The sequence below is a fragment of the Sinocyclocheilus rhinocerous genome, unplaced genomic scaffold, assembly GCF_001515625.1.
Source record: "Sinocyclocheilus rhinocerous isolate Xijiao unplaced genomic scaffold, SAMN03320098_v1.1 scaffold662, whole genome shotgun sequence".
NCBI lineage: Eukaryota > Metazoa > Chordata > Actinopteri > Cypriniformes > Cyprinidae > Sinocyclocheilus > Sinocyclocheilus rhinocerous.
This window is the reverse complement of record NW_015639782.1, coordinates 2,991,353-3,004,564: the sequence shown is the minus strand read 5'-3', so window position 1 is coordinate 3,004,564 and position 13,212 is coordinate 2,991,353. Positions and strand designations below refer to the sequence as shown.

Genomic DNA, 13,212 nt, shown 5'->3' with positions numbered 1-13,212 from the left:
GCTGTGGCTGTCAGGGCTGAGGTGCTGGAGGGATGCTGCTACGCATCTCCCTCTCTCTCCCTCTCTCTCTCTCTCTCTCTCTCTCTCTCTCTCTCCCTCTCTCTTTCGATCTCTCTCTCTCCCTCTCTCCCTCCCTCTCTCTCGCTTGCTTGCATCCCTCTGTATAATCCACATCTAGGGCAAGCAGGCTGAGAGTCAATCCAGTGCTCAGCTCCTCTCTGCAGGCTGGGAAAAGAGTGACAGAAAGAAGGCAAGAAAACGCTTCCCAAAGCAGGAGGAAACGCAGACGGAAGAAATCTGGCAAGCAGAGACATACAGAGGAAGATCACATCTAGGGCAAGCAGGCTGAGAGTCAATCCAGTGCTCAGCTCCTCTCTGCAGGCTGGGAAAAGAGTGACAGAAAGAAGGCAAGAAAACGCTTCCCAAAGCAGGAGGAAACGCAGACAGAAGATAGCTCGCAAGCAGAGACATACAGAGGAAGATTTGATCACGGATATCATTTATATATATAGAGATTGTTTATATATATATATATATATATATATTTGTACACACGCATATCAATATTTATAGAAATATATATGTATACGTATATACCTGTATATAACTGTATTTGTGCTTGTCTGTTTATATCAGTATTTTTATATGTATTTGTGTGTGTGTAAATATATACATATATAAACAAATTAATATAAATATCTATGAATTTATATACGTATCACTGTGAACCAACAGAAGCAAGAAGAGAACTCGACCATCGGGGCTGGTCTCTGATTCCGAGATCATACACACTATTTTCAGCATTATTTTTCCAAACCTTTTGCATCGACCTGAGGAAGACTACCAAGCTTTTTCTATTTTTCATCGCCCTGTTGCTACCTCTTCGTCTCATCTTTTTCTCGATCGGGAGGAACAAAGAGGAGGATAACAGGGTTCGTGAAGATTCCTGCTGCCGTTCCGTGAGCCGAGCTGCACTACGCGCTGCGTTTGATCTGAGCAGGCAGCAGCAGCAGCAGTGAGATAGAAAGAGACAGAGAGCGCCGCACCGCGTGAACTAGCCAGCATGCACAAACATCACCACTGCTGCAAGTGCCCAGAATGCTATGAAGTGACCCGCATGGCCGCCCTGCGCAGGATGGACGCCCCGGCATATGGAGACTGGCAGCCCGAACCCTACGGATACCCCGCTGGATATGGAGGCGGCCAGACCTTACCACCCCAAACCTCTGGCGGAGGAGGGGGAATGGGTGGAGGGGGTACATTGGGAAGAAGTAAAGGGAAAATGATGTCAGCTGGGGGTCCTGGAGGCCCCAACCCCAAGAGCCAATCCAAGGGCGGCCCCAAGGTGAACGGTAACAACTCAGGAGGCCAAGGAGGATGGTGGCCCGAGTGCACCTGTTCCAACCGGGACTGGTACGACCAGGTAAATGCCGTTTCTGTGCCGCTGGGGGCATTGAGAGTAGGCAGCAGGCGGTAGGCAGTTGGTGTATATGTGGTCGCTAGGTTGAAACTGAGCAGAATCAGAAAGCTCCCTTGTAGCTGCTAAAAGATGCATCGTTTTTTAAGGGATTCATCCAGTGTTGATCCTTTCATACTGCATGTGCTGTAATCTTACAGTATGCTCATCAAGATTGATTCTTGCAGAGAAGGAGTTTAATCTTCAAGTATTTACTGTTCCATCAGTGCTTTATGGTTTCATCAATCCCCTACGTACATACTTATCTAAACCCTCATCTGACAAGGACTGACAGGGCCGCTGTGACCACGCAACAAGTGCATGTAGCTCCGCCAATTTAATTCAAGGATGGCAGTAACCTGCCAGCACTGCTGACCAGGCAAAATACATGATCAAATCTAATGTCCAGCAAGTAATGGATTCTAGATTTGTGAGGTGAAAATGTGGATGTTTTATGGATCTGTGTTTGTGCATTTCTTATTAATTTCCAGACTTGTTCTAGTCACTGATTGAGATACAACCAGAAGTGAGGCGTCTTATGAAATATAATGTACACTTCTTGTCCATGACTGTTCTAGCTACATTTTAACCTCATATTCGAACCAAACCAGTGTGTAAGTGGCAGCATGGGTGGGGGAAGGGTTGCTATGAATGTATAAAATGGAGGAAGCAGGCTCTCATGTGAGAACGAGCCCACATACATGTTCTATGCCTTCAGTGTGTGTGCATGTCTACGGTGTGGGGGTGCGTGTGAGTGAACAGGTTTTTATTGGTATTTGTGCATGGCCGAGGGAGAGAGAACGTAGAGAGAGCAGCAGAGACGCAGAGAAAATGGAGGGTGAGATCTCGATGGCAGCGAGGGTGAAATTTCACCAAGCGCAGGGAGGGAAGGCGTGAGCAAGGAGCTGACTAATTCTGCCTCCGTTCAGAGGATGGGAGAGGCATCAGTCAAAAGCAGTGCGGTTTTTCACTCATTCGCTTTTGTTTTAAACATGAATTATGCATGTGTTCTTGGCAGCATTTGCTGTAAACCGAATAAATGAACCCTTAAGAAGTGATATTTACTGTTTATTCTCTGTTTTTGCGATAATTTCCTTCTCGTTTTGAAATAAATCAGCATATATCTTCTCCTATGCACCAAATGCAATACCTGATAGGCACGAGCACTCCTAGGGCATATTGATGGAGTGTATGTTTAATTAATGAGAAGGAAATTGTTTAACAGAGGTATATAGGACAATGACACTATTAAAGCTTCTTGTATGTGAGGAGGAGACCATGGATCATCCTGCTGGTTTCTCCTCTTCTGGCCAGACTGTTACCTGTCAAGATTATTAAAGAGGCTTTAGTTATCTTTGAAGGCCTTGTTTCATTTGCGAAGGCTATCGCTTCTGGGGTAAATTGGAATGAATTCCAGCTTAGAATGAGGGTTGAGCAGTAAAAATGGGGAAAAATGTTCCTCATTGCGGGGGGAGAGGATTGCAATCATTAAAACGGCACAGGAAAGTGGTGGTAATAGAGGTGAAAGTGCCAATGTGGAAAAGAGAGAAATTAGCCAATAAAGACAGACGGGTTGAGGAAACAGAGTGGGTTACATAAGAGAAGGCAGTTGTTGGAGCCGCATGAGGAGACGCTTTTGAGAGAGAAGCTGTGGATTTGTGTGCTAGCATTTGCCCCCTACTTTTTGTGAGGACACATTTATTGGTTTCTAGTGCTCTCAGTGCATATAATATATAATCATATCTGCAGAAAACATAATATTCATTGCGGGTGAAATTATGTAGAAGATTCTCATTCGTTTTGTGGCAAATCAAAAGATCAGTTTTCGCGCACTGTGTTATTGTGGCCAAATTGCATCACCCCATCGCTTTAGCTCTGTGTTGTGCTTTAATGGTGAAGTGTGTGTAGTTTCTGCACCACCAGCATCACCAACCAGAAAATAGTGTTTTTTGACATGTCTACCATTGGGAAACCAAACAGATTCTTCCCCTAAACAATACAAATAATGTTGAAAGCACTGCAGTTTTTAGTTTTTAACCTTTAATAGCAGTGCCTGTATTTTTGAAGAATGTATTTAAATGTTAAAAAATAACACAGTTCGCCTTTAAAGCAGTATTGCCTGTTCATCATTTGTTTATGGATTTTAAAATCAACATTTAACCAGTTTTTGCAACCCACTTGATGTATTTCTAAGTGAAACTGGATACTGAATGAGAAAAAATGTAGGACAAGACTTATTAGTTAATTTTATGAATCTGAATTTGATTGGATTGTGAAAAGTGAACGTTAACAGAATGGAGCCAGATGATTATGCAAGAGTGGTTTAAAATGTTAGAGAATCAAGCATTTTTTTCTTTGAAATAATGTGCAATTGTGAATCATGCACAGTCTGACTAATAATTAATAATAGGGTTTATTTTGAAGTGACGTGACATGTAGCCAAGTATGGTGTCCCATGCACAGAATTTGTGCTCTGCATTTAACCCATCCAAGTGCACACACAGAGCAGTGAGTAGTGAACACACACACACACACACACACACTGTGAACACACACCCGGAGCAGTGGGCAGTTGGGGGTTCGGTGCCTTGCCCAAGGGCTCCTCAGTCGTGGTATTGAAGGTGGAAGACAGCACTGTACATTCACTCCCCCCATCTACAATCCCCGGTACCGAGACTCAAACCCACAACCTTAGGGTTACAAGTCCGACTCTCTAACCATTAGGCCACGACTGCCCCCCAATTTGATTTCAAGATTATTCTCTGCATTAATTCAGTAGATTTTTGATGGATGGGGTGGTCTCAAAAGACATGGTCAGCTGTAGGAGAATGAGAAAATTTCTTCGTCAAATTAAGTGATGTGTGTGTGAAAAGAACTGGGCATCTTCAGAATGAACCGTCTGTCTCCAGTCACCAATTTATCATTTTGTGCACTTGAGCTTTATGGCACAATGTAATAGTTATGATTAGTGTTAAATAACAAATGGCCCTTACAACATTTAACACAAGATGTTAAAATTTTGACAGAATATTTTTTAACAGAATACTTTTTTTAAATATATGTGCCTGATGTAAGTTAACGAAGATATCTGGAGGTGATGCATATGTACTGTTCTTTCTAGTGCTGGATGCTTTTCTGTGATTCTGTCAAACCTTTTCCCTCGCAAAGTGATCGATTAACCTGCTTTTACTTTCTTTATATCAGTAACTTCTTGATGGGGCTAACTACTAAATTACAGTCCACGTCCTGCTCAGTCGCCTGTCTGTCAGTGTACATGTGCTCAGGAACTGCGTGCATCACATATGTGTACTTGAAATCTGAGAATGAAGGAGCAGATTTTAAGAAAGACTTCACTCGTCAGATGTCCTCGCCTTTTACCCCTAGCTGCAGTACAGACAGCCTCCATCTTAGAGATGAAACGTCTGCATCATATCAAGAAGCATTTTTTTTTTTTTGTTAACCCATCCTTGTAGCTGCAAAACATATGGACCAGGCTGAAATGATGATGCAAGCGATGTTGAAATGTATGTGACAGTATGTGTTCTGGCTGCATTACAATTAGAGAGAAAGGCGAATTGATGCTGTTTTTTAGCTTCTCATTGTCTCATTCATAAGATCAACCATTACTATAGATGATTCATAGATCATTATCTTCCTCAGTCCTCCCGAGAAATGAAACTTAACAAATAAATCATGTTAAATGCTGCATATTAAATAGCAGGGGAACTATAATACATTTATTTTCATCAGTGAAACAGTAGTAAAGCAAGCATAGCATATTTCTTGTGTATACTACATGCAATATTTTATTGGATAAAATATTAATTGAAGAATTAAAAATGGATATTTAATAGCTCTTACACTTGCGTCATTACATGAGTTAAGTGGTGAATACTATTAATGAGCAACATGCATTTAATATGTAATTATTTCCTGGAGCAAATGACACATTGCTTTTGTTAGTCCTGTTGTAATTGTCCTAACTTGGGTACTGTGTAATCTGGTAATATGGACACCGTTAAATGCTACTCATTTTATTATCCTATGTAGAATTAGTTTTTTCCCCACATTGCACAAGTAGCATTCTGTAAAGACAAACATAAAAAATGTAGGTAAAATTATTATTTTAAACCTTTAAAAAAATATTTAGCTTAGTGATTTGGTGTTGGACATCATTTTCATATGCTGTCATATATTATGTTTTTATAAATACATCTATAAATTCTAATTTTATTTGTAAGATCTCTAAATGAAATGACTAGTGCATTGTGTAGAAGCACTTGTTAGCTTAACTGTTGCCATATGCAATCAAAAACAGCTTTATCCAGTATCCTGGACATTTGCAGTTGGGAGGTTATGAGAGCGGTTGGTTAATTTGCTTATATAGCCTATTATTTAAACTACTGCATGACATGACCATTAGCTTCATGTCTTAGGTCTTTCTCCAAATTGCAATACAGAAAATTAAGAATCTTTGAAAGTAGAATAAGAAGTATTTCCAGAATATACAAATTTTGTTTAAGTTTTTAACATAACTACATTTCTATCAAAAAGTTGTTGTACGCCCACATTGTGCTTACATGCTTGTATGTCAACATGCTCCTAGCAGTCGAAAAATTAATGGCACATCTTGCGAATCACATTTATCCAATTTAGGCTACGTGCAGTACAATGCCTTAATTGTTCCTCTTGCAGATGCCCAGTGTAGCCAATTTATGAGAAATATATCCTGATCAAGTATTTGCATTTATTAGAATGAAGTCTGGCATCAGTGCTTTCGATGCAAGAGAATGCAAGAAGTACATTCAGCTTTTTTTTTTTTGTAAAGCATCTCATTAATGGCGCACCCTGCTATATCAGAGGTGATATTCTGTGCTCTTGTGATCTCAGCAGTAAGCCAAGTTCCTCAGTTGATTATGCATGTCATAAATCAGGAGCAGGGCTAGCATATGTGAGCGCTTACGGATGGATCGCTAGCTTGAGACATCAGCATAGACAGTAATGTATTCATCTGAGAGGAGGCTGGGTTTGTGAGAGATTTTAACAAATTGGATTTTCATTTGTAATGTGGGGTTTTGGGTTGCAGAAAGAAAATCGGATGGGGGTTGGGGGTGGGGGTTATGTTGTGGAGGAAGATAAGGCTTACCTCATCCATTCCAGACGAGACCAGTTTAGGGTTGGTCCCATGAGACACTCCTCTTTCCACCAAAACCAATATGTGTCCTTCTGGAGAACTGAGAATTTGTTATAAGGCCACACATGTGAAGACAAAATGCTGCAAGATTAAATGAGAATGTTAATATGTAGATTATGTTAATATATAGAGAATGTTAATATATAGATTTTTTACTCTTATTATTTTTTTATTTGTTATTTTTTTTGTAATATTTTGTTTTCAATGAAGACTCTTCACACACACACGCACGCACACACACACACACACACACGCACACACTGTATATATTTTCTTAGACCCTGTTAGAAATGCTAGTGAAAATGCTTACTGTAAAATCAAGCTTATGTGATCAGACTTGATTTATCTCAATAAATCTTAAATATCATATTTGTAAATCCCATTAATATAAGGTACGGTCTGTTTTATTGTAAGGCAAATTCTATTGGATGCATCTCATCTGAAAATATTCTAAAATTTAGTTTGCAATTATTAGGTAAACATACAGTATAGTACATTACATTGTTGATAATGGTATTGTTGAGATGTACACAGATGAAGTAAATCCCATCCTTGTGTGACAGGCATAACATTCTTGACATTGACAATTCTTGACATTGAATTGTATAGCACATTTGTTAAATGAGATAACCAAGACTTGCCACATTTCAAAGTGTGTTCCTTCAAATGGATACATGGTCTTGTAAGAGAACGTGTTTGATTCTACCCAACACTGCATAGGTACCCACCCAGTTAACTTTAGGTGTTGCCATAGTGACAAAAAGGCTAGAAATCCTGCTGCCTGAGAGAGAGAGCTGAATTCAGTGACATTTTACAGACATGATCGTGCATCTTCATGACAGCATTTTTATTTGCTGACGCTGCAGTTACCTTGACATGCAGAACTTCACAATATGATTTTTTTCATTGTGCATGCATTGATCTAGATATCAGTGATATTATCTGTGCAGTCTGTTTTGAGAGGACATGCTATATCACAGTATCCTACTCTACACACACATATGCAGCTATTGAAGCAGCTGGCCTGGACAGGAAGATGACCACATCATATAGCTCATTTCATTTACAGCATTATGTTATTGATCTAGAGATCTACAAGGCTGAAAAACCTACCACATTTGCTCAGTAAGTAATGGTTAGAGTGCGTTGTTTCACAACCTTCTCACTGCTGATTAAGTATCAGTTGTCAGAAGGCTTAAGGATGCTGAATGCAATCCATCAATCCATCGTCCTACTCAAAAATATTTGCCACACACACACACACACACACACATATGCAAGCCTTTATAAATCTGTTCTTAAAACAAAATGTACTCAGCCTATAAAAAAACGATGAAGGAGCGCATAGAAAGTCACTGCAAATGCACTATAAAACGGAGGAGAAGGCACACTGCAATATTTATGCATACTTTTAGAGTTGGCTTTTATACATCAAGAAAGGGTAAAGATGTGTCCCTGAGAAAACTAAAAAGAGATAGTTGACTGTGTTTTTATGGGAACTTGTGGACTTGCGGTGTGATAGAAGTTTTTTTTTTTTTTTCTGTGATGAAGTCTAGCGTTGTATATGCATAGATTTTGTATGTTCTTAAACAATCCCACCTCTGATGGCCATTATTGCTATATCTCTGCTTGCCTGTGTTTCTCCTTTATCCATCCATCCAATGAAAGAATAAATAAATGGAATTCAAAATTAAACGGCTATAGATTTAATAAATGCAGTGGTAAGCAGTGTAAAACATTCTGATTTGTTTACCGTTTTTGCATCCAAGAAATGTAATTCTTGCGATTTCAACATTTGTCCTCATTTGTGTATATTATTCATATATATTCTAAATAGGCAGAATTTACAGCAGAATGTTCAATACATCACAGAAAATAAATTGCCATAAGATTGCAAGACAAAAAATTTCATGATTATGATCATCAAATGTAGGGTTGGGTATCTATTGGGTTTTTTACGATACCTAATATTTAATACAAAACCACACATAATGTTTCTACTGTATCTCTGTAAATCACGCTGATATTTAGTTAAAATGAGTTAATTGCTGTCTGTCACTGTCTTTAATCAGTTCTGTGAATGACTGTATGGTATGCCACATGCACTGTAATATGTTTTATATTAAATATTACATTTTTAAATAAAAATAGCAGCATGATCGTTTTATAAAGTATGCGTTCATATGTGTTACGGGCTAGATTTTCAGTGGAGGAAACAGCTGTGGTGTGATGAGGGGTGAATGCAGCGAAAACTTTACAGTCGATGAGAAAACGATTGCTCCCTCGTGACCTTTTGTATTTATGACAAAGAACTGCACAGATACAGATATTATAACAATCTATCGATAAACACACCTTGTGTCCTCTGTTTCTGTTTGAGTCCGTTTGCGCAGCGCCGCCGCACACTGCGGATTGAAGAGCACGCTGAAAGACGGGGAGGAGAGGAAGTCTGCCGCCGTTTTCATTATGAAATTGAAAGGGTATTGACTCTGAGGCGATCACGAATTTGTGTACAGTTTATGGAGCTATTTGCTATAGCCCCGCTAAAAAAGGCCTAGCGATGCCCATACTTCTTGCGTCCATTTCGGGGAACCAGGACAAATATTTCAATCGATCACTTGGGCATTTAATTGGCACCGAAATCTCCGTTCTGGTTGGGTTCTAGTACATACCGGTTACATAGGTTTCGGTACCCAACCCTAATCAAATGTAAGAAGTTGTGCCAACGCAGCTGGCCCAAAACTGTCTCATGCTGTCCCCGAGCCATCGGGCCACTCTTATTATCAAGCCCTGAGTTTGTTTATGATATTTGTAGCATTGCTTGTCTGTTAATCTTTGGATCTTGTAATGAAAAATGAAGCACGTTATTAAGATTCAAGTCATCCGTTGACCTGCAGCAGGATGTTTCTGTGCACTAACCCACTGCGTGAGCTTTACACATTGTGATATTTCCCCATATAAATACATTTGTGTGGGTGTTAATGTGAGTGACTGTATTGCTCATGGCCATTGACCTGTCAGCCATATGCTCTCAGCTGGCGGCCCTGTTGGAGCGCAGCTCCCCCGCTCCGCTCACTGCCACACGTGGGGTGGGGAGTCGAGAGGGCTGTTTATTTGTTTGCTCACCTGCTTGGTTTCATTTCTTGTTTTTGCTGATCGCAGTGGTGACTGTCCTAGAAAACAGAAGAATAGCGGTCAGCTTACTCATCTTATTCAGTTCTAGATGCATCCACCATGCTGACAAGGAAGGCAGACATGTACACATGCCACCGAGAGCCATGGCACAATGGCTTGCTATAGCAGCATTGTCACAAAGCCCTCCCTGCTGCTTCAGTTTAAGGGCTAACATCCCAATTAATTTTAGAGCTTTTTTTTAGAGAGCTTGCACAGTCATTCCCTCTTTTGTGCCGTTACTCTTCCCCTCTCCCTGTGTGATGCTTCAAATACCAGTGGCTGCATTTTGCGCCGGCCGGCGTTAAAACACCCACACGAGATCATAGAATCTGCATGCATCACAATCAATAACTGGAGAGTGCTGATCCACGAGCCTCTGACACTCTCTGTGTGTTGTGGGAGTCTGTGGGTGCTTTTAACAGAGTTTTTGAGCTTTCCAATGCTCGTAATTTTAGACCTTTTTGGCTTTTACCTCTGCTGTGGACTCACTCGTGAGTGTACAGCAATTGCAGACCTAGAATATTCTATACACAGAATTGCTTGCATTCAGTGCCTTTCATTAATTTCAGTGGATGTAGTGTAACATATCTTGTGCCAAGGCTCCAACCTGTGAGTAAAATTACTTACAATGTAATTAACTGACAAATGGGAAAACTATATTTGTGCTGAAATGCCCTTTTATCAGATTTCATTTAGTGATGAGGCATTGGTTAATTATATCTTTAGAGTACAGGCCATTGTGTTCTGCACAGCATGACCCATGAGGTCCCATTTGTGTACGAATCGTTCTAGTCAAACAGATTCATGAATCACTACTAATCGATAGGATTTATTCTCACTCGATAAACTTTTGTCGAGAGTCATTTTTGATTATTGCTGATTGTATGATTATTCATATTGACATAAGCCGAGAACCATTTCTGCAGTGTTGTGAGAATTACTGTACACCATCTGGCTGTATATGAAAAGGTGTAGTTAAATATACAACCAAATTTTGTTTCGATTAAAGGTATAGTAATTAAAGAAAACATTCAAATATGTGACAAAAATACAGTTGGTTAATCTTTAGCATAGTTAGGCCCAATTGTAAGGTTGACTTGTTTGTTATGTGTTGTTTTGGGAGCAACACAAAAAAAAGCAAAATTTAAGGCTAAGATCACATTGAAATAGCTTGCAATTACAGCTTTCCATTTTTAACATTTCATAAAGCAACATTTGACAATTTCTTTTTCGAACAAGCTGAAATACTTTCACAAAACTGAGGGATAACAGAGAGATATTTATGTGGCACAAATGCAGTCAGGTTCACTAGAGTGACAGCGTTAATTGGAACACAACTTTACAGCAAAAAAAAAAAAACCTAGTTTATATAACTTAACAGAAAAATTGTGAAAAGCAGTATTTCACTTTATATTCACTACAGAAATATAATGTAAAATGTATGCATGTAATTTCCCAACTTAAAAAGGTTATTTGGCTCCTAATTTTTTCATTTGTCATAGTAAAATATTTTAGTTGCATAAAATGAGGCTTTTAAAAATAGAAAAACTGTAAGTTTAAATGCTAATTTAAATGCATTTTCATCCCACTCAGATAATGTTCATATGAGACTGCCAGTAAAGAGCGTTTCTTGAATGCAGAGCTGCTCTGTGTCTCATCTCTCATTGCTGCATTATCTAAGTAGCCCTTCAGCCATTTTCTGGACGTTTCCAATTTTCATAGTGTTTTTCCCATCTTTTTTCTTTGTTCTTGTTCTCATCCCTTTTCCCCTCAAAAGTTTCTTCACAGCCTCCAAAATAGCATCTTTTTTTCAGAGAATGTTTATGCACATTGCTCTAATGGTCTCTGTTTCTCCCTAAAAGGATGTGCATAAAAAGCAGCTGTAATTATAATATCACTCTTGCACCTTCAAAATCACCACAAAAAGCTTTGTTTTATCTGTAGTTCATTCTGAATTCTGTACATTCTGTAAGAGCTTAATTGAAAGTTCAGCATGAACATGTTGCTTTTAATTAAATGTCTTATGAATTGACTAATATCTTGAGTGTGTGATGTCATCTGTAGGGTTTGAATATGAATATGCACATATTTGCCCACATGCAAAATTTGTTATATGCACAAAATGCTTTAAATACATATTGTAAAAAGAGAGCTTTTATATAATATATATCAGATATTATGTATGTATCTCTTTAGTAACTTTAATAGATAAATTATCAAACATTATATATTACTTAGATCAATACAAATAAATATGAAAATGTATCAAAGTTTGGATGATTTCTGTTTGAAAGTATGTAATGTTAATCGTTATGTACAGTAACTAGATTTGAGCATTTTCTGAAAACAGTGTGAAGTAGGTGGTTGCTAGGACATTGTTATTCGTTTGCTAAGGTGTTCTGACTGTTTTTAGCATGTTGCTAGCAACCGCCCTGAACATCCTAACAATTGTATGCATGTCATGGGTGGTTGCTGTGGTGTGCTGGTTAGTTGCTTACTGCCCCAAATCCTGGTCCCTAGATATAGCATGGAATCCTGCTTCACTCAGGAGATTTTGTTTTATTTTTTAAATCCATTTTGTCATCCAACAGGCTGATAATTGTTTTGAAAAAGTGATTGCTTATTAACAGAAAATTAATAGCACATCTCTCATTAACAAGCTGCGTGATTTGCAGCATCATTCATGTCCATAGCGTAAGCGTGTGGGACGAGTTATGCATCAAAGTTTAATTATGTAGGGTTACTGCTTCTGTGGTGTGTTCCTTTGTGAGTACCACTAATAATGTTATTAGAAAGTGTCACTAATTCATTTTTCATATGCAGTGTTTATTCCGCCTCGTCTTATTCGGCTCACAAATTGGGAGTGTTCAGGCTACATGCATAGTGACTCATGTCAGGGCATTCTAATGTAATCCAGCTTTTTAATCAGATCTTTGGCCCTCTAGAGATTGAAGCGGTTATGTTTTCTAACACATTTCATTGGCTTCATTGAACATTGGCTGGATGGAGTAATAATGGTTTGCATGTATACATCTGCTTGCCCGCAACACGCAGACTTGCTCACTCACTCTTCCTCTCCAGAGAGATACAAATCAAGCAGAACATTCTTGATATCTGAGAGTCCCAGCTGCCTCAGGCCACAGATACAAGAGGGTTGTGCCGAGCCTGTACAGATAACGTGCTGGATTATCGGCCTACCGTTACATGGTTTGCAGGCAGCGCGTCTGTGTTTGATTTAACAATTGAGTTTGTATGGATGGGTTGTCTTAAAGGGGTCATATGATGTTGCTAAAAAGAACATTATTTTGTGTATTTGGTGTAATACAATGTGTTTATGCGGTTTAAGGTTCAAAAAACACATTCTTTTCCACATACTGTACATTATTGT

General features: G+C 39.0%; 1 protein-coding gene across 8 annotated transcripts in view; it reads left to right on the top strand.

Annotated features, from left to right (window-relative positions):
• Positions 1-683: 683 nt before the first annotated feature.
• Positions 684-13,212, top strand: part of LOC107751999 (disks large homolog 3-like) — a 75,659-nt gene continuing 63,130 nt past the window's right edge. For all 8 annotated transcript variants that reach the window (XM_016567827.1, XM_016567823.1, XM_016567826.1 and 5 more), the window contains exon 1: positions 684-1,423. In XM_016567827.1, the coding sequence (XP_016423313.1) occupies positions 1,064-1,423 (360 nt within the window). In that variant the 5' untranslated portion in view covers positions 684-1,063. The remainder of the gene's footprint in view (positions 1,424-13,212) is intronic.